At 41.9% G+C, this 26,564-nt stretch overlaps 1 protein-coding gene and 1 long non-coding RNA gene across 8 annotated transcripts in view; both read left to right on the top strand.

The window, feature by feature from the left end:
- The window catches only part of EPHX2 (epoxide hydrolase 2), a 384,986-nt gene that overhangs the window by 71,130 nt on the left and 287,292 nt on the right, over positions 1 to 26,564 (top strand). For all 7 annotated transcript variants that reach the window (XR_012801228.1, XR_012801227.1, XR_012801226.1 and 4 more), the window contains exon 8: positions 24,860 to 24,938. Coding sequence is in view for 4 of the 7 variants with exons in the window: in XM_075598616.1 (XP_075454731.1) it covers positions 24,860 to 24,938 (79 nt within the window). In the remaining 3 variants the exon portion in view is untranslated. The remainder of the gene's footprint in view (positions 1 to 24,859; positions 24,939 to 26,564) is intronic.
- On the top strand, positions 3,515 to 6,813 carry LOC142492198 (uncharacterized). Its single transcript, XR_012800805.1, has 3 exons — positions 3,515 to 3,664; positions 4,726 to 4,781; positions 6,155 to 6,813. It is a non-coding gene; the product is annotated as an uncharacterized LOC142492198 (long non-coding RNA).

The raw sequence follows: 26,564 nt of genomic DNA, 5'->3' as shown, positions 1-26,564 counted from the left end.
AGCACTACCATTCACTCAATGTACAGGTGGTATGTGATGCCACGATGAGGATAATGCATGTGGTACCCAAGTTCCCTGGTTCCAGTCACGATTCCTCTATCCTGAGGAACTCTTCAGTCTTCCATGCGTTCGAAGAGGGACATTTTGAACCTGGTTGGCTGCTGGGTGAGTACATATTTACATGTTCTAACACAAAACACATGTTGATTTAGGAATGTTGGCATTGTACAATTTGATCACTAATGTCAGCTTATGTGTGCTCCATTCATTATAGGTGACTCAGGATACGGAATTAGGCCGTGGCTCTTGACTCCGGTGCTAAACCCTCAAACTGAAGCAGAGGACAGGTACAATGCAGCCCATATATCTACAAGATCTGTTATAGAGAGGACATTTGGCCTACTCAAGACCAGGTTTAGGTGTCTGGACAGAACTGGTGGGGCTCTTCTATACAAGCCTCAAAAAGTGTCTGATATTATCCTTGCCTGTTGCATTTTGCACAATGTTGCACTCAGGCACAATGTACAGTCAGACCTAGCTGAGGCTTTGGTAGACGAGCATCCCACCCATGTAGCTGCTGAAAATGAACAAACAGCCAGTGGTGGCCAGACACGACAGAATCTCATCAATTCATTTTTTTCTTGTAAGTACAAACTCATATGTTCCTAGTACTACTTTTATAGTTTAATTATGTTATATTAACAATAATGTTTCTTTATATAACCTTCTGTTAGGACACAGATGAATATGGGTTGCACACCTTTCTTTTCTCTGCTGTGTGCACAAAGGGATGTGGCACCGGTATGTTATTGTTGCACAGGTTATATAATCCCTCTTCAATTGTACTTTAGTTGTGTGTATGTGAATACAACTTGGGTAACAAAGCAACAATATTTTAGCATTGTGTTATTCCTTATGCCAAGACAAAACACATATTATGCCCATAATCATTCATGCTTCTAGTATGCTTACATACAATGTTATTGGTGCAGTGTAACATGTACATCCATATGATGTGTACACCAGGCTGATTTACATTTTGAATGTCATGAAATATACATGGTGTTGTACATTTAACACCAAATACACACTTTGCTGTGTTGTTTACGGTACTGAAGATGGCATGTCAATGTTTGCAATTTATATATTGTTCCTTTGCATTATAGGTATATCTCCAGTATGACTGATCATGGTATGTATATTTGCTGACATCTCTCATAAGATGTGGCTACCTCAATCTTCCTATAATTATTGGAACTAAAAACCCAACATATTGGTTTAAACACAAATGTTACATATATGTACTTTCTGTATCATGTATATGCATTTAGCTACTCTTGAGCTTTCATGTGCATTGTATTACAAAATGATTACTCACATTTCATCACATTTTATGTATGTTTCCTTATAATTTCCATTAATGTAATATAGAGGTGGTTGGAGAAAAGGGGATAACTGTACTTATTTGTTTACTTACGGGAGCACATTCATCACTAGCATAGACACACGTTTTAAGACAACTGTTTGTGTCTCTATCAATTGGTGTAGGATCCATGTATAACACCGACAAATGATAACACCAGCTTTATTATGGTAGCTTATATCATCATATTGACTATACTATGTATTTCTAAACGATTAATAAACACAGTAAACTATAGTTAGTTAGGTTAATGAAATATACACAGAAACGTACTTCATAACATGATGGTGATGTCATATTCAGAACATCATGCATTGGAGGGGACCATAACATCTGGCCAGTAACATTATTTGCTACAGTCCCAAACCATTTTATCTACATACCCATGTAACAAGAGATTTTAAAAATAAATGGCTACTTGGTTGTAAGTGTCCTTTACATTGGGAGAAGGAGTGGCTCAGTGAGTAAAGACACACACTGGCACTGATAGTTTGAAGCAGGGGAGTCTGGTTCAATTCCCGGTGTGGGCTCCTTGTGACCTTGGCCAAGTCACTTTATCTCCCTGTGCCTCATGCGGCAAAAAAACATTTGTACGTTCCACGGGCCAGGGACCTCAGGCTGAAACATGTGTCTGTAAATCGCTGCGTACAACTAGCAGCCCTATACATGAACATGCTCATATTATTATTATTATTGTTACATAGTTTCGACAGTCATACGTTCCATTACATATTATAATACACAAATGTGTTAGCAGAGTGGGAATGGTTGTTATATATAAAACACACCATGTCATAAAATGTTAGTAGTCATTAAAGAACACTCAATAAAAATTCATGAGGCACTCTTTTGCAACATCATTATGTTAATTAAGTGTTTATGCAATATAGGCATAAGGGTATCACATTTTTAATTGTTTGTTAATAAGCGCTGCAAGCAATATAAAATTAGTTCCATATGTAGTATAGTAGTCGGTGGCTCCTCCTCACAATCATCTCATATAAAGGTAGACTCTTCTGAAATCATACATTGATCCGATTGTATCTTCCCCGACATCTCTGAAATACAGCAAACACATGATGGTCAAAGATGGCACCTTACTAGATATGCATCCGTGACAACGCGTTACGCAGCTCTATATGATTGTGTAGATACACACGTCAGTCACTTATATGTTAGAAGTAAAACTGTTCATCAGTATGTAATGTTTCTTTAAATTTGTAGCAGGCATAACTATGTATAAGAAGTGAACGTTGCCTGTATACTGAAAGATGTGCGCGCACATCTTTGTGTGCGCACGCACTTCACGCTTGGCTCCACTAACTGTTAGCGCATGCGCAAAACAAAGCGTACGTTGTGCGTTCAATACATGTTGAAAATACCAGTAAACATAACATCTTTATTTCAAATACAATGAGGACGAAACTACATTCGTTCTAAACGAGTACATCTGTATTCTTTTTAAACAGACGTGTTTGAACAGAAAGCACGGCCGATAACACAATGCGCAAATGCAATACGTGTGACGTCATGTTAAGCCAGCGTGAAACGCACGCTAACACTCCTCCCACTCAATTAACATTCGGCTAACGCCCAGGGTACGCCTACAAACACTGAGCCGCACGCATCACACACTGCAGTTACCGTTACTATAACAAAACATGACAGCCAATAGGCTTTGAGGCGCGCACGTCGCTTGGGGGCGGGACTTACATCACTAATCCTTTTTAAGGACGCCTTGGCCCATGACAAGGGTCCCACGTCATACGTGGTGGACCCGGTTTTCAATGTTGTAGATGTTGCATGATAACAAAACAGGTATGTGTTAGAGTAATGGTAAAATGTTGCTAATATGTTTAAAGGGATAGGAAAGTACGTATATTTATTCCGTCAGCAATGTGTACTACTCTTTCAGGTCCTACTATATTGTATTAGGAAACAATTTGTTTGTGATCGCTACATGTTATGCAGTCTGCAATGTTACGCTGTATCCACGCATTGAAAGTGAAAATGGTGGTTACAAAAAAAAAAAAAATTTAAACGCAGAGTCAACGCATAACGATTGTTATATTTACCATTCTTCTAGAATTAACTCTTCGCCTGGCTGCAACTGGTCGCTCCAGAAATGCAAGCCATTTTCATCCACGCTTAACCCAACCGCTGAATCCAGTATGGCACATATCTCCTCCAGGATGCGCTCATAGGAATCGCCACTGCTTTCTTCAAATAATTGGTCGGGAGGTAGGTTCATTTCTTCCGGTTCCCATTCCAATGCAATTTCAGCTGAAAGGCTTGGTACATAATCATAGTACTTTTGTTCTTGTACAATGTGGGTTTCAGGAATGGAGGCTGCAGATATTGCAGCACGTATCGATTCAAACGGATCAGTAGTAGCGGATACATTGCTATTGCCATTAGGAATAAATATGCCTTTCACGACAATATAAGTGCCGTCTTTCAGGAGAAATTGTTTTTCCGGGGCAATCTTCCAGAAACCATAGGTGTGTTGTAGCTTATCCTGGTCACGTTCAAAAAAGTCATTACTTGATAAAGTGAATCTTATTGAGGAATTAAAATTCCGTGCATGCTTACGGTCTTGGTAATAAGGATATTTTGCTCGAATGAAATCATCGATTTGGCGTGTGCTTGCTTTCTGTCCGCGACTGCTCAAGATGGCTTCACAGATCATGTACTTATACCCTAAAAGGGGATTAATATTGTTAACGAATTCATCAGCCATGTCTGAGTAGCACAAAAGCTGTGTGCAGGTCTGTGTTATTTGCTCATCAAAATGAATGTGCTGAATGGCTAACAAACTCCTGTTTTTCCTTGTCAAGGTCAACAAAAGTAACTACTTTGACTCCTTATTTCAAACGCCAATTGGATTTGTTTGTCTAATTGGGTTAACAGTTGTGGTTCGTGATATGGGACTGTGGGAGAAACATTTCTCCTTCTTTTATCTCGTTTGTGAAAAACATCCCTAGACTGTGAATGCGTTCACATAGTGTTTTGTTGAAAACTAACAAAGACCAGTGTGTGAAAATATTTCTTAGCCAGGCATATCAGTAAAAACACACCTGCAAAAAGAAATGTTTTTTCCCCGCTTACATTTCTGTGTGTATGTGAAAGTCTGGTTAACTCCCTGTCTGCATGAGTTTAAATACGTGTGTATATATATATATATATATATATATATATATATATATATATATATATATATATATATATATATATATAAATATATCTCTTATAAAAATATATATATATTTATATATAATATTTTTTTTTTTTTTATATTGCAGGAGTACACACAACATTGATGGCATTAAGTATACCTTGTATGAAACCTATTTAAATGGTGAGAAACATGATTGAATGAAGTAATAAACATTTGTTTAAGCACAATACTGTTAGAGTCTCATACTTAGGATATTTCTCAAACATTAGGCCTGTATTATTAAAATAGTGTGCTTTCACAAGGAAGCATGAAGTGTATTAGTTTGTGTATACCAGTTTATATAGTACTATATATATATATATATATATATATATATATATATATATATATATATATATATATATATATATATACACACATATATACATATATATACACACATATATACATATATATACACACATATATATACACACATATATATACACACATATATATACACACATATATATACACACATATATATACACATATATACATATATATATATATATACACACTCACACACTCACACTCACACTCACACTCACTCAGTGTGTGTGTGTGTGTGTGTGTGTGTGTATATATATTATTATACATTCTGAGATGTTATAGAAACGAACACACAACTGATTAAAGGACAAAATTACAATGGCCAAGCAAGGCAAAGGTAAGTAATAATTTACACATAATCCTGCTGTACACGTACAAGAAAGATGTTTGCACTTACTTAGGTGTTTTAATAATTGCATGTGACTAATATGCATATGCAATTCTTACATCAATTAACACACCCAAATGCAATGTTTTGCTGCAAAGTCAATGGCAGCTTCTCTAAACTTAGCAACTGGCTCCTGGTGGACCATTACTGAACAGACGATTACAACATAAATATTTATAACACAATTAATTATGAGTGTTAACATTTCCAAAACTTCACGTGTACAAGAACATAGTTGAAAGTTTGGAAACAACACAGTCTTCAGCATACATACAATAGTAATTAGATAATCTGAAGTCAACAAAACAAGGCCAAACACATATTTTCTGAATTATAACATTTATTTTTTTTGTTCCTTTTGCGAGCGAGTAACAGGCCTGCTTGTTGTCTCTTGAATTTTCCTTTTTCTTTTGCCACCAACTTTAGGCACAACAGAGCCACTTTGAGTGGCCTCTGGCACTTCACGGGCAGGGCTTGTGGCCAGTGACTGTTCACCTACGGGGCTTGTGGCCAGTGACTCACCTACAGGGCTTGTGGCCAGTGACTCACCTACAGGGCTTTTGGGCAGTGATTCACCTACAGGGCTTTTGGGCAGCGATTCACCTACAGGGCTTTTGGGCAGCGACTCACCTACAGGGCTTTTGGGCAGCGATTCAGCGATTTTTGGGTAGTGACTGTTCACGGACAGGGCTTGTGCCCAGTGACACATGTGAGCAAGTTGGTAGACACTGCACAAGTGATGGTTGGTCTGTTTCATGTGTGTCTTGTTTTGTTTTTGTCGCCTCCTTTGTAGGTGTCTGCTGCTGAATTTGTACAGATGGCAGCGGTAGGATGTCATCAGGAACCTGCACAGCAATGTCTGCTACTTGACCGGTAACATTTGGGCCTGGTGAATGAATATCAGATGAATGTGGTGAAAACTGACCTGCATGAACAGATCCTGGCTGGGAGGTGTTGAATTGTGGTACATTAGTCATTCTCCAGTAATTAGCTTGTGTTTGCTGAACAACTAATGCTTCGAATGAGGTGTTGATTTTTTGCAACTGTTTAGGCACTTCAATGAAGACTCTGTGGAGATGTGCCAATTGTGATACTGTTTCTTCCTGCAGTCCAATCATCCTTTCCAGCACTGTCATCATGTCTGAATGGCGACGATTTTCTGCGTCCACTATTTTTCCCTCTGAAGCTACAATTGCATCGTATGTGGAAGTTGATGGACGATTTGGCGGTACAACAGTTTCTATTGGCACCTCTTCATGGTCACATGATTGTATTTCAGTCTCTTCTGTGGCGTCATCCTCATCATACTCATCATCCTCATCACCATGATGTTCTAAAAAGAAATGTACACATTATTAAATGGCATGTTAATGTATGCTGTGTTACTATGTAATTGTACTGTGTCCTAAGTAACACCTAACATGTTAGCATACGTTTTATAACCTCATTAAAAACTACCTTGACTTACGAATAATGTTTGGACTCAGTATGAAATATGAATGAATGAAAAGTTGCTCTAAACTCAGAAGTCCTACATGATAATTAACATCACTAACACAATACATGTTGCCTTACACTTAATTTTCACTGACACTAAGTAATCCTATTTAAAGAAGATGTGCAAAACAAATAATGCACATGACAACATAACATATAGAAGAGCACATATTATATGGCCAGCAAATGATACACTCACCTTCTAGTAGTGTTGAGCTGGCTGACCCAGGTGAAGACACTTGTTCCATCTCAGGTGACACATGTCCTCCAGGGGCAACTATATATAACAATAACATAAGTTTTACATTTACATGTGTAAATATTGAACAAACAGTTATTGTATGTTCTGTATTTATGAGTATCTAACAGCATCATTTCCTTAACCCAAAATGTGTGTGTGAAAGTGAACATAAATAGTTGTAATAACAATGTACATGCCTGTGTACTTAGAACTTTTGAGTTCCCTAACATACAACATACTATGGTTCTGCAGTAATGCGTGAGGAAAAATACATTAAATTTGTACCTAAAAATCATATGTTGTGTAGTGATATCAGTATCATAATGTACATAACTATCATGAGATGACCATTCACAATGGTTATCATGAAGGTGGTCATATTGCAAAAAGTGTTGTTTTTGGTAGAGGATATGTGTGGTACATTAATCGAAGATGTGGCACACCTGAATGTGGCTGTGACTCAACAAGACAACACATGCAGTGTGTGATAATGTGTCTTTCATAGTAGTTCAACTATAGATATGAGTGAACTAATGTGTGACGTACGCTTTGATAAGTAATGAGTTGTTGGGGCATTTAGTAGCTAGAGTTAAGCTTTCAAATGAGTGTGATTAACTTCAGTTGTGCTATTCATGTTGTAAGAAAGGTATTCCCTTCCCCAAAAAGCCTAATCAGCCACACCTTTCAATGACTTGAAACAGGTGCAAATGGTGTGAACTAAGTTGACCGTGAAATGAGGCTGTAATTAGTGTGTGTGCTGAACCCCACCCCCTCTGTTGAAGTGTATGCTGTGATGAGATATTAATTGCAGCTGCTTTAACACAATGGTAGATGAGCTAAGTAGTCATCTGCAGTGTTTAAGTTATGAAAACAATGACATAACATATGATACGTGTGCCTCATTATGCTGTCTGTATATGACATAAAGCAAAAATGGACCTTTTCATAAGCAACTATAGATGTGTTAGTGCCAGTGATGTTTGTAGGCCGTTACATGCAATTTCTTTGATGCATGCTTAAAATAGGCAGTAATGTCATGTTTGTCGGAGTAAAATCAATAAAATACACAATAATATGATACATATTTCTGTTCTGTACCTGTAGCTACTAATAATTTCTCATGAACATGTGTTACACATGTGTACTACCCTGTTGTTCCCCATCTTCGCCCACCATCAATTGCTTCCACTGCAGCTATGCATTTTGGGAATTCACATGTAAATGAGCACGCAATGGCACGTGCTATATTAGTTACTGCTTTTAGTAGGACTACTACATATATGTCTATTTTGAGATATATATATACAGAATCAGACATATACATATATAGATGCAGGTATGCTTATATTGTGAAGACAGTATAAAAAGCAGTGTAAATATGCAAAATAACTGTAAGCAACGACACGCCTAGTACAGTAATATTTATCACCTGCTGGAAATTGTGACGGATAAATTCCAATGTCACGGTCACCAGCCAAGCCTTCCACGACGACGGTAAGTAATTTTGGCCGAAGCAGCTCCTCCAATGGAGTCAATATGAGACGTTGTGGTGTGGGCCCACCTCCAGTGCCAGTAGCATGCACGCGTTGGTCTTGTATTTTCTTTTTCAATTTGGACCTAATATCATCAAATCTTTTCCGACAATGATACTTGTCCCTGACACTATTCCCACAGGCATTGACACCAATGACTATTGTGTCCCACATTTCTTTTTTGCTTGCTGCACTTGTCCGCCCTTGAAAAACATATAAAAGATATGAGGTAAATGAATAATAATATAAGCACCAGTTTCCTACACTGCTAGCTGTTCCTAGAGATAGCAAACATGCTGTTTTATGTGTAATATGTGCAGCACATGAGCATTCACTACTAAACCTATACATGTAAGCAAGGTTGCATTCATATTGTATGCAGTTCTGGCAAATTGACCGCCTGTGTTTATTTGTCCTTGTAAGGCATGATAAAAAGCTGTGTTTCCACACTAATGAACATAGAAAGATATTGTGTACCCATATTTGCATATGAACAAAACTCAGATGACCTAGGATCACATGTATTTGAATAATAAATGTAAAGTTACACTTACCTACTAAATGTCCATAGAGACTGTCATAGTGCTCCAGAATGCCAGTGACAAGAGCCCTATTTTCCTGGTCATTGAAGCGAGGATTACGTGGCTTCTCCACACGTTTTTTCCGAGCAGGTTTAGGGTCAGAGCTTGGCTGGTGCTGACTGGACTCTCCTTCTTCCAATGGAAGAGCCTCCAAAAGCTGGCCACCAGCAAGCACGCCACCACCAGACACCCCATCAGCAACTGCGCCACCAGCAGCACTCCCAGCACCAGCACTCCCACTCCTAGCACCAGCACTCACACTCCTAGCACCAGCACTCCCACTCCTAGCACCAGCACTCCCACTCCTAGCACCAGCACTCACACTCCTAGCACCAGCACTCCCAGCACCAGCACTCCCACTCACAGCAACAGCACTCCCACTCCCAGCACCAGCACTCCCACTCACAGCAACAGCACTCCCACTCCCAACAACAGCACTCCCACTCCCAACAACAGCACTCCCACTCCCAGCAACACCACTCGCAGCACCAGCACTCCCACTCCCAACAACAGCACTCCCACTCCCAGCAACACCACTCGGTGCACCAGCAACATCACTCCCCTGAACAGAACGTTCACTCCGACGCGTACTCGCACGAGTAGCACTCCCACTCCCACCAGCATCACTCTTCCCACGCTTTGCGGGCATACTTCCAGCACTCACAAAAAACAGACAAGAAATGTACAGGCAATCACACGACCCACTTCCACATATAAAACAAGACAAAGATGTAAACAAAACAACAAAGGACAAAGCTCACCCAATACACAACAAGTCTCTCAGTCAATATGCAAATCTTCAATCGTCCAGCTCTGTGCGTCTCTCTCTCTCTCTCACTCCCAACAACACAGAGAATGATTAGCAGTACACGTTGCCTTTAAATATGGCGCGCAATCAAAAACATGCTTGTTTCGCCTGATTCAGCAAGATTTGTGATTGTGCAACCTAACAGCACCCCGCCACGCACGCCGATACACCTGTGTGTGATCGGCTCATCATCGTGAGAGTGGGCGGATTTGTTTTCTGGTTGATTTTGAATGTATTCGGCACTTACTGCATACGGAGAGGGAAAAACGCCAATAACATGACTAATCGATAAGCTTGCCGATTTCACATAATCGTCGCTTACTGCATGAGGCCCTTAGAGTGTGTGATTAGTAGAAGTTGTTGCTAAGCTCATAGTAGCATGACAAGCTGCTGATTATGAGACTGTGACCAGGGACCTGGCACAGAATAGATATCCCTGCGTGGATAGGGAATCCCTAATCAAGGAGAGCAATACCTTTCAAAGGGAAGTGCGGTGAACGATGGAGGGCTGATTACACCCCATTGTGGAGGGCAGCTGGCCCACCGTGCAATAAAGATGTTGCTGATAAAAGAAACCCTCGTGTGTAAGTGTGGAGTGATTACACAGGGGGCTGCACCACAGAGGAGTTCCTCACCAGGACCATCCACAAGCTCACGCTGGGATCCTGATGAGGTGGAGGCGCTGCACTGGATCTAGGTAGGACTCAGCACACTACCTCAGCTGCCTGTCTGGGTTGGCAAATCCCCACACACAATCATGCAGGAGACTCAGGAGTCCTGTTGCCAACAGGTGCACCACCAGACATCACACTGTAATGGGGACTGGTTAGACCACAGGGGCCAATATGAGATTGGGTGGGTCAGGCCAGGTCAGAAAAACTGTTACATTTGGAGGCGCTGCTGAGATGACCTGTCAACAGGACAGGCTTTTTGCTAGGTCACTGGGAAACAGGGAGAAGTGTCTGCTGCCACTTTGTGCTGCGTTGGGACGGACCTAGGGGTAGTCAGGGGGCTGATGGAGTTTGTCAGTTCGCAGGGACGACCTAGGGGCCTGAAAGGAGTAAGGAGTAAGGGGGTTTGGAGCCGGGCTATAGCTGTCCTAGTCACCTTGAGGTAGTGCTAGTTGGTAGGATGCCTAAAGGGATAGCCTGTTAACGTGGTCAGGAATCCTGGAGAGGGTCTGCGCTAGGCTGACCAAGATAGGTAGACGCCCAAGTACTGCATGGAAGCCCCAGAGTACTCTAGCCCATTCCAGACCACTTACCGTAGGGAGCACAGACTGGGAGGAAGGAGATACAGCAGACACTGAGAGAGTGAGCCTAGCCTGAGGTAGTGCATACATGAGTCCAGCCTACATTAAGTACACAAGGTGGTGCATCAGGGCAATCTTTATTGTACTGGTGTGGTGGCTGCCCCGCAGAGCCCCATGTACGAAAACTGGTACGAAAACTGCTACGAAAGAATGGAGGGTCTGCGCGGTGCGGATAGTCCAAAATGGCAACCGGAGGCTGACGGGGAAAGCACACGAAGCGTACGCCCCACTGAAGAACAAGCTGTTGCTGAAATGTCTTTTACCAGCCTGCTATGGAGTGGAGCGAAAGCTGTGGCTGCTCCATTTTGGTCCTGCCTAGGACCGCGGGGTGCTACCCTGGATGATAGTAGCGAGGACATTGCGATTGTATCTGGACATGACTTACAAAATGGCGGCTCCCGCTTCCCTGGGAGACCGCGTGGGCCAGTTGCAGAAAATTCTGCAAATGCAAAATTTGCAGGGAGTTGGCCGGGAGCGGTGCAAACAGGAGAGCCCCGCCCTGATGGGGGGTATGGCGCGAAAGCTGCGGCCGCGCCTTCATGGACAGTGACTCACTCAGCCCCAGTGTTGAGCCAACCGATTAGTCTGTGGGACCCTCCCCTAATCTCAACCAGGGGGAGTGGTTTCCAATTATGGCCTGTGGGCCTGAACTTGATGAACCAAGGAACTGGAGCACTGGCGGCGCAACTACCTGAAGTAGTTCCGGCCGCTGGAGTGGCGTGCAAAAAGGAGGGATATTTTGCACGCAAGGCCGCTGAAAGGAAAAGGATGGAATTGGCGGCAAAAGAAGAACCCCACCCTGTTGGGGATAAGGGCGCGAAAACTCTGACCGCGCCCTCTAGGACTGAGAGGGGTGCGGCCTTAATTAAAGGACATCCTATTCCCTTGTGGGACCCGCCCATAATTGCTATCACTGGGGGCGGGTTCCAGTTGTGTCAGAGAAAGAAGGAGCTGAACCAGGGAGTGGCTGGCCATTCAACTCCTGTTGGTCACTCGCGAGGAACCAGCTCCAAGGACAGACCAGTGCTAAAAGTGGCTCCCACTAAAACCATGGCCTGCTCCTCGACTGTGACCACAATGGTATCCACGCAGCCCTATGCGGTGCCCGGAGGGGTACTGGTGATCAGGGTGGCAAACACTGAGACAGTGGTGGGGCTCTGCCTGCAATGCAGGATGCCCGGAGGCACTGTGGGTACGGCGGCGCGCTGCCCCCAATGCGGGACTCAATATCTGTGGCCGATGCCTACTTTCGTGCCAATACAAGTAAGTGACCCCCCTGGGGATACGGCTAGGCTGCCCGCCGAGTCCCCTGGCGCGCTGTGGCTCAACAGTGCGGATCCCAAAGAATGTGGATCGGAGCCGATTCCATCGGCTGGGTCAGGAGAAAAGGAAGCGGTCGGTCAGTACACCGACCGAGAGAGCAGAAGGCGGTCACCACGATCGGTGACCCCTAAGCAAGGGAAAGCGGATCTCTCCGATGAGGATCTCGGGGAAGTATCTGGGTCCCAGGCTGTGACCAAGGCGGCATCCTGTGAGGAGAAGGGAAGGAAGACACCTCTTACCGTGAGTAGCGGTGAGAGGAACCGGGTGTCACCTGTGGATCGGTGGGGCGAGAGGCGGAGCCCTTCCGTTCTGGGGATCGGCGGGTCCAGCGGTAACGGGCGAGATACGGCCACCCCACTGCGGAGCGGCAAGAACAGTCCTTGCACTTGCTTGGCGGCGATCGCAGGTGTTGCCAAGGAGGGGCCGTGCCAGGCCCAGACGGTGCGTGGAAGAAAACCGGGAGAGCTTCCAGATGTTGTCGTGGAGGAAGAGATCCCGCATGGGGGTCCAACCCAAGATGGCGGCACATCCGGATCCGGTGAGAACGTTGTTTCCGGCAAAGACAGCGGAGCAGCCGGAAGAGGAAATTCTACGCTTCGGCGATCGGGTGGAGGTCCCCGATCACCAAGAAAGACCAAGAGCTGGCAGGCCGAGCGGCGGACCGAGAAGGGTGAGGCCCAGTCCACAGGACAGTCGGATAACTCAAAACGGGTCGTAACCCCGTGGCGTCCCATCGCTTGCCCCTACGCCCAACCCCACGCCCTAGCTAATGCCCCTGTCCCAGTCACCTGTCCCCGGGGATCCCCGCCTAGTTTGGAAGTATCGGAGGTGTCCTTGGGGGTGGGTGAGGAACGGACTGGGGAGAGACTAGGCAGTTTTGCCTCCGAGGGTGGTTCGAGGGGTGGGGGGCAATTGGGAAAGGTCTCGGAGAACCGATGGGTGCCTAACGTGCCCGGTGCATCCGAAGAAAAGGAAATGGGGTCATACCAGTGGTCCAAGCCTCGATCAGAGAGAACCTCGGGGGTATTTTCCTGGGGGGATACAGAGGAAGGTGATTCGCTGGAGTGGTCTGAAAAACTCAAGGAGACCCGATGGTGGGCTCCTTTATTTGAGGGGTATGTAGGGTGGATGGACTGTACGCGGTTCCTGATACAGCGGGAGGATATAGTAGACTACTGGTGGGCAGTAGGGGAGTTTACATCCGCTCAAAGGAAGAGGGAGCTAAACGAGAGGTGGTTCCAAATTGAGCGAAAGGAGATAGAACCGATGGGCCCTGAGATCTTATCAGACCCCGTAGACCCTGATGAGCCCCTATCATGGGTGTTGCCCGGACGGGCAGGGAATGCAGAATTGACCAGGTGTAGTCGGGCAGAGAGGGCCATTATTGCCAAATACAAAGCGTCCCACGGGTTGGAGTACCCGTATGTCCCTGAACCCCTCATGGAGGAGATTGAGGAGAATAGGGATAGGTGGCTACGGGAAACCATTGAGATGTACATGGTGAATAAGGGGGGTGCGATAACGGGTCGTAAGGCCGAGGATAGAATAGATCACCTTATGAGGGTTTGGAGTATTGGCCAGAATATTCACAAACACCGGGTAACATATAGACCCGAGAGGGGATTGCCACGCCACTACTATATTACTGTCCTGGACATGGGTGGTCGGGAAGTTAAGAAGCCTGAACCTTGTCACTATTATTAGGTGGTACAGGACACATTGTTGTGCGAGTTCGCGGCTGCTGGATGGGGCGTGCTTGGCGCAATGTGATTTCACTGATGTTATATGTTCACTAATTATGTGTGTTCCATTTTACAGTGCTTCCTGAAGAATGGTACTTCAAATTTAGGTCCCAGCCGGGGACGGTGGGATTCACCAGGGGACGGTGGGATTCACCATGGGGAGAATGTAACCATGCTGTAAAATGGCTGCAGTCATCTCTCCTGCTGACAGTAAGGCCTGGTAAGTTATGGGCATGCCAGCAGTAATTATGGAGGTTTGCCCTCACACCCTGGTGAGGTGCCTTATGTATGGATGGGAGTGGTCACAGGCTCTGACTCCATGGTTAGTGATGTCAGAGGTGTGCCAGCCCCCAGAGGATACATAAGGCACAGCACTGATCAAAAGTTAGGAGTTAGAGGACTTAGAGTGTGTGATTAGTAGAAGTTGTTGCTAAGCTCATAGTAGCATGACAAGCTGCTGATTATGAGACTGTGACCAGGGACCTGGCACAGAATAGATATCCCTGCGGGGATAGGGAATCCCTAATCAAGGAGAGCAATACCTTTCAAAGGGAAGTGCGGTGAACGATGGAGGGCTGATTACACCCCATTGTGGAGGGCAGCTGGCCCACCGTGCAATAAAGATGTTGCTGATAAAAGAAACCCTCGTGTGTAAGTGTGGAGTGATTAAACAGGGAGCTGCACCACAGAGGAGTTCCTCACCAGGACCATCCACAAGCTCACGCTGGGATCCTGATGAGGTGGAGGCGCTGCACTGGATCTAGGTAGGACTCAGCACACTACCTCAGCTGCCTGTCTGGGTTGGCAAATCCCCACACACCATCATGCGGGAGAATCAGGAGTCCTGTTGCCAACAGATGCACCACCAGACATCACACTGTAATGGGGACTGGTTAGACCACAGGGGCCAATATGAGATTGGGTGGGTCAGGCCAGGTCAGAAAAACCGTTACATATTTATATATATATATATAAAAAACCCTCCACAGCAAAGCATACAACAAATGGAAATATTACTGTATGTTCATTTGCATTTCTTAGACAGGTCTGCAACCATGTCTTTCACCATTATTGCCCAGCACTTCCACTGCAGCAAGGGATTCTGGGAAATGACATGCAAATGAGCACTGAGTGCCACCTTTTGTCTCAAGCTCATATTACACGAGCAACTCTTAAGCCAATGCATGCTGTTTTAAACACAGCTTTTAAGCATAGGCTGGGGTGAGATGCAAAGCCAGTAAACCCACTCACAGACATGTTTCAACCTTGATGGGTATCATCAGTGAGGCTGGTTGTGCTGGCTATGCTGGTTTGAGACTAAGAGTAGGTATTCACCACACTTATTAAGGTTATGGTGGGTAAAAAAAGTGACAAAAACCCTCCACAGCAAAGCATACAGCAAATGGAAATATTACTGTGTGCTCATTTGCATGTCGTTTCCCAGAATTAGAAATATACATTGAAAACTCCATCCAAACAAAAACGTATTTTAAAGCTACCAATGTTAACTCCATCTGCACCCCATGAGTTGCCATGATATTAGGTGGATTAACAACATCCCATTCAACCAGTTTTTAAGGCTAAAAAGGAACAATACCAAAGAGCAGGACTATGACCAACAGGCCCTGTTTCTTAAGAGTAGGTTCCTTGATAAAAACTATGATGGCAAAATTATAGAGGATGCAATAAGAAAGGTTAAAAAGATCAAACGTAAAACGTTGATTAAATATAAAACCAAACCCAGAAGTGTTACTATTGGAACAGAAGGGAAGGAGGTGGCTACAACTAATACAAAAATACCGCTGTTTATAACACAGTTTAATGGGGCACATAGCTCCATAAGACGTGTTCTATCCAAACATTGGGGGGTCCTCAAATTAGATCCCATATTGGGCCCTCTATTGAAACCCAGACTTAATATTGTCTTCAGACGGGCTCAAAACCTAAAAGGGATGTTAGCCCCTAGCCAAGTACCACTGAGGGGAAAGAAAGGGGGCACTATAGGGTCACGCTTGGGAATAGTTGGTAACTTCAAATGTGGGAGGTGCAAAGCGTGTAATCATGTTACGGTGGATAAAAAAAGTTATATCATCCACTACGAATAAAATATTCACACTAAAGAACTTCATTAATTGCCTCACCACACATGTGGTTTATGTCTTACAATGTCCTTGTAAATTACAATACATTGGTAAGACAAAAGGGGTCTTTAAAATTTGTATGTTGGAACACCTGAGGAACATAAAAAACATTCCCAAACTGTTGGCAAAGGGTTTCCCCTTGACTCCGCTTCTAAAGCATTTCAAAGAGGTTCATAATTGTGACCCCAGCCTGGTAAAAAATGGAGGAATGTATTATTGCTGCTTTAACATGCTGCTTACATATTCAGCAAAGCTGCTAGATTTGTTACATTCATAAGTTTAGAAAAGACTGTACAGAGAAACAGTTTGCTGTAGAAGAGTAGGACCGTGAAAGATGAAGGAAAAGTGTAACCACTTTTATGAAGAGGTCAGTACATTATGCATATGACCAGAGAGAACAAATGGTAGTAATATGAATAAATAAGTTAAATCTACATGGTTGATGCCTTTAAAATAACCAGTGTTTTAAATGGATCAAGAAGACAATGTTGAAGAGTACATTGATATTATAAGGAACATCTAGAAGCGGTCTAGGACATTTGGCCGCGACCAAATCGCCACCGGCACTGTGCTACCACGACAACTCTCCGCCAGGCACCTCACTGCTTGACTATTTGCCTTGCGCATTCCAACACTGGCACCATATTTAAATGTCAGAGTCCTGCGCACCCTAGTCAATGTCCCTTGTGGCCACCGCTCAGAATCCTGCGGCGGGCGTGTGGACCTGGAGCGATGGCTGCAAGGGACATTGACGAGGGCGCGTTCAGGAAATCCTTGCAGGACTCCGATATTTAAAGATGGGATCGGAATGCGTGCGGCGAGGTTCCCGACGGCGAGTTGTCGTGGTGGGGTGGCAGTTTAGTCGTAGCCAAACATCCCATTTTGCCTGAGTGCCACGTCAACCATTTCATTACATGAAAATACAAGCAAGGGTGTACGTCAGGGGGACCTTGTCGCCAAAGCTTTTCACAGCAACACTTGAATAATCAAAACAAAGCAATTAAAATCAACAGTGAATGCTTAAGTCACCTACGATTTTAAGATATTGTTAATTTTGCCTCGAGTCCAGAAGACCTTCAGAAATTAGTTTAAGCATTCCTCAAAGCAAATAAGATCGGCCTTCATGTGTATCTCGGCAACGCCAAAATGATGTTTAATAAATGTAAACGCTATAAAGATCAAAATAGATGCCATTGAAATAGAAGTAAAAACTGAGTAGCTTGGCCAGATCATTAGAATAAAAATGGGATACAGGGCATATGGAAGAAAAAAGACAATCTTTCTTTCACAGGAAACATTCTCTTTTCCTCAAGAGGAAAGTGTTCGACCAGTGTATTTTACCTGTGCTTAAGAATGGATGAAAAATGTGGACCCTAAATGCGAAGATGATTCAGAAGCTTTAGACAACTCCAAGACGTATGGAAAGATGTATGCTAGGTATTAAAGGTAGAGAGAAGAAAAAGAATGAATGGGTTCAAAAGCAAACATCACAAGGGTGAAGAAATTGAAAGGCAGTGGGCTGAACATATCGCAAGAAGAAATGACCGTTGCTGGACAAAGATGGTACTCGACTGATTTCCAAGGGATCTCAAAAGTCCAAGACGATGAGCAAAAGGAAGATGGGAGGATGAAATTGGGAAATTAGTTGGAGCAATATGGAGTAAAGGCTTGCAGCAGCAACACCTGAAAGATCATTGGGGAGGCATCCATCCTGTAGTTGATTAACAAGGGCTGAAGATGGTCTGCGTGCATGTGTGCACGCGCACACGTCATCCAAAGTGTTTACATTGATTGATGCAAACAATGATTAATGTTTTGGTCCAAGCTTTGACCTTTCAAGATAAAGGTCTAGGCTTGGATCAAAACTTCGATCATGTTTTGCAGCAATAAATGTACATACTGTAAACACTTAAAGCTGCAGTTCAGTCAATATCCTGCATGTTTTTTTTTTTTTAATAAATCAGTTCTGTAGTAAGAAAAAATACTTTTAGCATTTTCTGTTTTTAAAAAAACAACTTTGAAAGACCAACTTTCTTGTATTCTATTTTAAAAGCCATTTGCTAAGACACTGCCCCTTCAAGTCCTGTCACAAGCTCTGGCACACCCCTTTGTCCGCCCTGCTCTCCCTCTAGCACTTGTTAGTGCAGGAATGCTCATGAATATTCATGAGCTTCCACTGCCAGTCAAGCAGATTATAAACAAATCCCAGCTTTTAATATGTCACCAAATTTCGACCTATCAATACATGGAAAACGAATTGAGCTGCAGCTATACAGTTCTTTAGCTAATTAAAGATTGCACACATGAAACTATTGAAGTAAAAAAATAAATGTAAAAAAAAAAAAGACTGAACTGCAGCTTTAAAGACCCGAGAGTGCATTGCCCCTTTGAAAAACTTCTGTTTAGATTGTCTGTCTGTCTGTCGCACCCAGACAATTGTTCTATTTAACCGTGAGTAGCCCCTTTTTATCGTCTTAACATTTTAGGATCCAGAAAGCAGTCTTATCAGTCACGAAAGATTATGCCACCATGTAACATTACAGTTTTTAAAATATCCAAAAAGATGATGAAATTGCACAGGGGAAACATTACATGTATTTAATAACCTGTAAAGGTGCTGTTAAGTCCAATATTACCTATTTTGAAAGTGAGGCCCATCTGATGCTCCTTAAAGTAAAGTTTGTCCTACTGAGAGGGGTTTAGCAGCCTTATTTGTTTTGTGGTCATTCTTTTGGATTACATTTTGCTGTTTAATAAAACAAAGGAGGGCATCTCGCCCCAAAAGTACGTTTTATTAAGGGTTACCTTTAGGGGTTGTAGGTTAAAGGCTTAAGCTTTTTAGGCCAAGGGCTACGATTGTGGGATTTCAGTTAAGAGGTTAAGGTTTAGCTTTTTTAGAGTATGGGGTTAAGGCTAGAGTGGTTTTAGGGTAAGAGGCCAAGATTTTTAGGGTGAAGATTAGCGTTGGCATTAGAGGTTCAGGTTAGTGGGTTAGGTTAAGGATTTAACGTTAGGGGAAAGATTAGGGGATTATCTTTGTAGCGAGAGAGCTAGTGGCGAGCTGTACTTGGCGGTTGTTCGTGGTGAGTTGGCTCCGTAGGAGTGGCTGTGGCAAGTCTTAGACCAAAAACAGACACACTATTGGGAAGAACTCCATAAAATAAATAAATACATGCTCACGCAATAACAGCACCTTCATTTTATTTATTTATAAAATATTTTACCAGGAAGTAATACATTGAGAGTTACCTCTCGTTTTCAAGTATGTCCTGGGCACAGAGTAAAACAAATAATACATGGTTACAAGTACAGTTACATAAATGAACAGGGTATACATTATATACAAGACATCATGCCACTGCCAATAAATGTGCTGCTTGGTGGGACTGCCCATTGATGATCCGCTGGCAACTATAAATTTGTTTCTTTTCATAATCAATGCGATATCTATCGTATTTACTTTGTTTTTTAGCCATAATTTCTTTCTCAATTTTGTCAATTGTGGTAGACAATATTGTATCAAAGCTCTTAAAGCCCTCCATCTCCTGAAACTGTTCTAACTGTGATTGTAATTCTTTTACTTGTGCTTACAAAATTTGTCTTTCCTTCACTTTCTATTCCACAATTAACTCCATTTATTTGAACGAACAATGATCTAAAGTTGCAATCCATTGCTGTTCAAAGGTTTTGTCTTGGAACCCAAAAGTGGGGGCTTTTTTAATATAGAGTCCTCTCGGGATTCTTTTGGATGTAATTTTCTAATGACACCAAGTCCCACCAAGCTCTTGTATTCTGGATTAGCAATTTTTCTAATCTTTGAAAATGCATTTTTAAATCAGAGATATCTTTGGAATCAGAGTCCAAAAAGTGTTCATAAACCTGCAAAGCTATTTTTTTCCTTGACGAGTCATCAAAACAATTAAAAGCATATAAAGCTGGTTCGTCCTGTGATTGATATGTTTCTTCTATATCTGACATGGCCACAGATATTTGAGAAGAAAAATATCCAAAGATAGACAATATGATCAAAAAATAACTTTCTTAACCCTCTCCGCCTTGACTTCAGTGGGTGGTTAGAAAACACATACATCTGATAGAATTAATAAATTCCTTCTTCCATGAGCAGTTAGGGAAGACAGTTCAACATATGTAGGTAGTTTGTGCTCCAACAATCCTGGAATTATTTTCTTCTTATCCATAAGTGAATAATAAAGGTATGGCTTATCTATGGAGTGGGTGTACTACTAGGTGAGTGACTAGAAGTAGGTTAATTAGCTGCTCCACATAGCAAGTTGATCTTGTTGTGCCTTTGACTCTTTCACTACTAAAAACGTGAACAACATACAGAATTACTGTAATTACTGTAAGTGCAGAAGTGATATGTAGTTTAACAATTCTAAAAAAATAAATAAATAAAACTCATGAAGTGTGAAAACCCATTTTAGTGGTTGCTAGTGAAGTACATTTTCGTTTGAGTTTTTACTGAAACCCCACTAGTAAAATAGGAATGATTTAATTTAAAGCTGCAGACCAAGCAATATCCTACATGTTTTTTTTTATTTTTATTTATAAATCAGTTCTGTACTATGAGAAAATACTTGTAGCATTTTTTTTTAAAACCAACTCTGAAATGAAAATTTGAATGTATTATAATGTAACAAGCATTTTTTGTTGCTACAGCAACCATTTACAAAGTCACATCCCCTTCCTCTTCTGAAGGGACCAACCCTTTTTGAGCCCTGTCCTCTCTCTAGTAGTGCACCAATTGTATCTAGTGACTGCCTGGCCAAATGATCTTCCCCACAGAACTATGCATCTTTGGTCGTCTTATGCTGCGCTGACAGCCATTTAATCCCCGAACCGAATTGTCACTGATCGATCACAGGAAAACGGATCGATCAGCAACTTAGGTAATTACTTATCATTGTGTGTATTGCATTGCTGCACATTTTAAAGGGGAAAAAATATATAATAATTTAAAACGGCAGCTTGGACTGCTGCTTAAAGGTATAACCTATAATAGCTGCTTAAATAAAGGTTAGTGTTAAATGTATTTTTTTTTTTTTTCAGCTTAAAATTTTATTGTCTTTTTTCAATTGGGATACAGAAGATAAAATAGGTACAGTGGGGATGTTGTACAACAGAACCATAATAGATATTTCAGGCCCATATATTCAAATATTATGTTTGTCCTTATTGCTGGCGGCCTCACTAACATCCCCTACTATCTCTGTGATTAAATAATATTGGACGAACATAATGAACAAAATTAGACGTAACAAAATGGACCAAACACGAGGGGAAGTGAGGGGGGGGGGGCGTGTGATACCAGTGTCAGCATAGGTCTAAGTTTGTTTTACATGTATGCTCCCTGTCATACCCATTACTTTGGTTTATTAGAAGCATGCTTCTGTGCTAGATCCACTCGGAGGGAGAGTCGTCTTCCATCTACACCCAAGCTAATTCTCTAATATCTCTCTGCCCCCCCTCGCTGGCAAACCATGGGTCCCAAATCTGGGAAAACCTGTCACAGCTCTCTCTTAGGTAAGCTGTGAGTGTCTCCATCATAGCAATATGCCATATTCTGCGTTTTACCATTGGCAGAGAGGGGCGTTCCTGTTTTTTCTAGGACACAGCTATACAGCATCTTGTGGCTGACATGATATGGGACATTAGTTTGGTTGAGGCTCAAGACAGGTCTTGAACTGGTCTGCCTAGTAGAGCAGACCAAAGGTCAGGTCTTATGTCCGTATTCAGAAGTCTATTGATAAACAGGTAAACCTGTGTCCATAGGGGAACTAGTTTCAGGCAATTCCACCAGATATGTGACCGTGAGCCATTTTGTCCACACCCTCTAAAGCAGGCCGGTGAATGGGCATTGTGTATTGCATGGAGTCTGACTGGGGTCATATACCAGCGAAATAATAGTTTATAGGAGTTCTCTTTAACCACAGTGCAGATCAAACTTTTTGCCGCAGCCTCCCATATATCAGCCCAATCCTTCTCGTCCAGGACCCCCCCTGAGCTCCTCCTCCCACTTCAGCATATTAAAATATTTCTTATCTGTCCCCGAGTTAATTAGACAATAATATATGGCAGAGGTTCATTCCCCTCTATTGTGATCTGTACATAAATAAAGATTCAAAGTAGGTGTGTGTAGGGAACTGAGTGACAAAATGTTTAACCTGTAGATACCTGAATATCTCTGCGGGTGGAAGGTTCCTTGTTTTTTTTTTTGTAGTTCTGGGAAGGGCATTTTCCCAGTATCTGAGTAGGTCTCCTACTCTGGTAATCCCAGCTGCCTGCCACGCTTGGAATGCACTTAAAGGTCTGCCTGGGTCAAAATCTGTGTTACCAAAAAGCGGGATCATGAGGAAGCAGGTTTTTGTAAGTTTGAATTTCAAGCAGTCCCAGAGTGTTAAGGAATGTCTAATTACTGGGTGGGAGATAGAGCTTGGCGGCCTGTTAGATTTGGTTAACCATAAGAGCATTGTAATGTCAACTGGGTCGGACATAACATTCTCTATATCCACCCAGCCTCTTGTTTGTGGCTCAGAGTTCCAGAGCAGAATTTGGCTTAGTTGGGAGGCTTGATAGTATCTTAACGGGCTTAACGGGTAGCCCCCCCACCGGGTAGCCCCCCCACCCCTTATCGTGGGTCTATATAGCACACCTCTCTTGACTCTTGAGCGCTTTTTATTCCATATAAATGTTGTGATGCTGGATTGGAGGTCCTCAAGATCACCTATCGGAACCTTAATGGGGAGAGTACAGAAAAGGAGATTCATTTTAACCAATGCAATTTTGCCTATTCATGAGATAATATATTTCCCCCATGTTTCTAAGTCCTTCTTCAGGCTTTTGATTAGTTTGGGGTAATTGAATTTGTAAAGAGTGTCATAACATTTAGTTATATTGATTCCGAGATAGGGAATATAATAAGTCTGCCAAGAGAAATCGAAGTTGAGTTTAAGGAGCTTGACTGTATCGCTGGCCAAGTTAACCGCCAATGCCACAGATTTGGTGTGATTGATTTTGAAGCCCCGACCTGCTTCCGAAATCCTAAAGGGATTGGTATAAATTTGGGAGAGAGATCAGCGGGGTGAGAGGGTCAGAAATACGTCATCCGCAAATAAAGTATTAAATTTTTAATGTTTTTGTGCTCACTACAGAGTTTCTTTTATTTAGTCGAACAGGGGTGACCAAGCTTTGGTGGTCAATTTAAAGTGTCATTAAATGGTCACAAATGTTTTGGCAGCCCACTATCCTACTACCCCCTACATCTGGTTCAAATTAATATCTAAACCTAAACTAAATAACACCAAAAGTAGAAAAGGATAATAAAAACATTAAAATATTATGAACCTTTTTTGAGGAGAAAACTTGAGGCCACTATGTAAAATGTCTGCATGTGATTTCAGTAATTTTCTCAAGATTAGGATTGCATGCGGAGGTTTATAACAGAAGCAGACTGCCCATGTGAGCATCTGTTAAAAAGAAGTATAGATCTGTATTGGCAAAGTTAATTGCTGAAAAATCTGCTCACAAAACAAATATAGGACATAACTTAAATTTAAATGTAATTTATTTCAATTTATTTATTTTATGTTTTTAATTGTTACTTTTTGAAAATGAATACCGTTTTAATAACTTTGTTACTATTCATACATTTCCCCCTAATGTGTTTTTTTTTTTACTTTTGTGCTCCTTCATCAAGACAGCCATTCCATATACCATCACGGCCACAGGTTGGCCACCCCTGGTTTGAGATGTAGCACTCCAGGGACATCTGCTTGTATTTATTTTCCTTCTCCAGAATGCAACAAATTATTTTTTTGTTTTTTCTTATAAGAAGTGTGTTTAGTTGCATACGTATTAAAAAAAATGTATAAGGACTGTTTATATGATCAGTGTTGAATATTTTGAAGACTTTTTTTACTGGGGAAAATACATTTCTTAATAAAATATGCTGTGAGTACTTGATTTAATGTTGACCTTTTCCGTGTCTTTATGGTGTAATTGGTAATGTCATTGGCTCTGGTACACCAGTGGACCGATCGCTAGTTTTCAAGGGGCTGATCGTGCAGACCGATCCAACTATCCAACACCCGGGTGGTCATGTGACTGCTGCTCATGCTATCCTACTGTATATCCACAAATGCCAGAGGTTTGGTTGCACACTGGTGCCTCCAGACCTTTAGCACGGAAAATGTTAATATTGATGTTTAGCACCTTCATGTACTCATAAGGAGCTTGAATGTTTGAATTTTGATTTTAAAACTGGAGATTAATCTTATTTTTCATTCTTTTTTTCTCTCTAGATACCTGCTCTGGTTGATGCAGGATTCAGGGTCATTGCCCTTGATATGAAAGGATATGGAGATTCCTCTGCTCCAACAGGTGAATTTGGGAGCTGTATGCAGATTTCCACTTTGAATGTAGAGACAGGCCTAAAAGAGTGGCATTTAAAAAAATATTCTAGAGCAAGGGTGGCCAACTCCAGTCCTCAAGAGCCACAAACATGTCAGGTTTTCAGGATATCTCTGATTCAGAACAAGTAGTTCCATCCTGAGCCACTGATTGGGCCGCCTGTGCCTAAGCAGTGATATCCTGCAAATCTGATCTGTTGTTAGCCCTTGAGGATTGGAGTTGGCCACCTCTGCTCTAGAGTATGGAGTTTGGAGGCAGGAAGGCCAGAGAGCAGAAGGTTGCAATAGCCAACTCAGGAGATGAGGGCATACATGAGTTTATTTAAAAATAAAAATTTGTAGAGTGACAAAGGAAAGTTAAGGTGGATTCTGGAAATGTGATGGAGGAATAATCAGCAAGATTTAGCAACAGCGTGAATGTGAGAGTAGGAGGAGTTTCTAGTTTTATTGACAGAAAATTAAGCAGTTGGGCTGTTTATATACGGTAATGTGGCTCAGTGAGTAAAGACACTGACTGGCACTGAGAGTTTGAAACAGGGGAGCCTGGTTCAATTCCCGGTCTCGTCTCCTTGTGACCTTGGGCAAGTCACTTTATCTCCCTGTGCCTCAGGCACCAAAAACATAGATTGTAAGCTCCACGGGGCAGGGACCTGTGCCTGCAAAAATGTCTCATTAAAGCGCTGCGTACAACTCACAGCGCTATACAAGAACATGCTATTATTATTATTATTATATTCATTGTTGTGTTCAGACAAAAGACCAGGAAATTGAATAGGGTTAGATTGTCCTAACAAGACCATATATTTATTTAAAACTTTTCCAATGAAGTTGGATTAAATGCAATACTGGAACATAAAACAGCAGAATTTGCAAGCTGACTAATGTGTCTATTAAAATAGGCTGGCCATAATCAATTATTAATCTCTATTCAAGTGAATGATAGCGTATTACTATCACACTTTAATGAATAGAACACAAAGTGCCACTTTTTTTTTCTGTACAGACCATTACCAAAATATTCACATAGTGTGAAGGATATATGAAATGTCATTTTTTTTTATCATCAAACTCTTATTGCGCTAATACTAGATGCTCATTGGGATATGTGCTACTGTATGTTTACATATCTGGAAAAGGCACTATTTTTAAACCATCTTTGTATATTGTACTAGCAAACTCAAAAAAGTAAGAGCTATCAACTGTGCATCTTTCATTTATGGTACTAAAGCCATAACTGATACGCCAGATAAACATCACTCTTTTTCAATTTAACTTGCATTGACAATTAATTTAAGGGGTCAATCACACAGCACGCTAAACAACTTCTCAATGAAATTGACTTACATAGAATCTATTGTCTTTAAAGATACATTTTCTAACCAATTTTACTGTGCTATTGGACAGTCCTCTCCATTATCTTACTGATACATCTATAAGTAGAAAGCGTATCTACTAACATTATCAAGTAATATCAGGCTCTTCCATAAGAGAGCTTTTAAATAATATTTTCAGTTAAAATTATAACTTGGCAGTTAAAAACTGTTCAACGCCTGTGTAAAAATAACTAAAATATACGGTTTAATTTTTTTTTTTTTAT

The sequence above is a fragment of the Ascaphus truei genome, chromosome 4 (assembly GCF_040206685.1).
Source record: "Ascaphus truei isolate aAscTru1 chromosome 4, aAscTru1.hap1, whole genome shotgun sequence".
NCBI lineage: Eukaryota > Metazoa > Chordata > Amphibia > Anura > Ascaphidae > Ascaphus > Ascaphus truei.
Note: the sequence above shows the minus strand (reverse complement) of the source record. Positions and strands in the feature narration are given on the sequence as shown.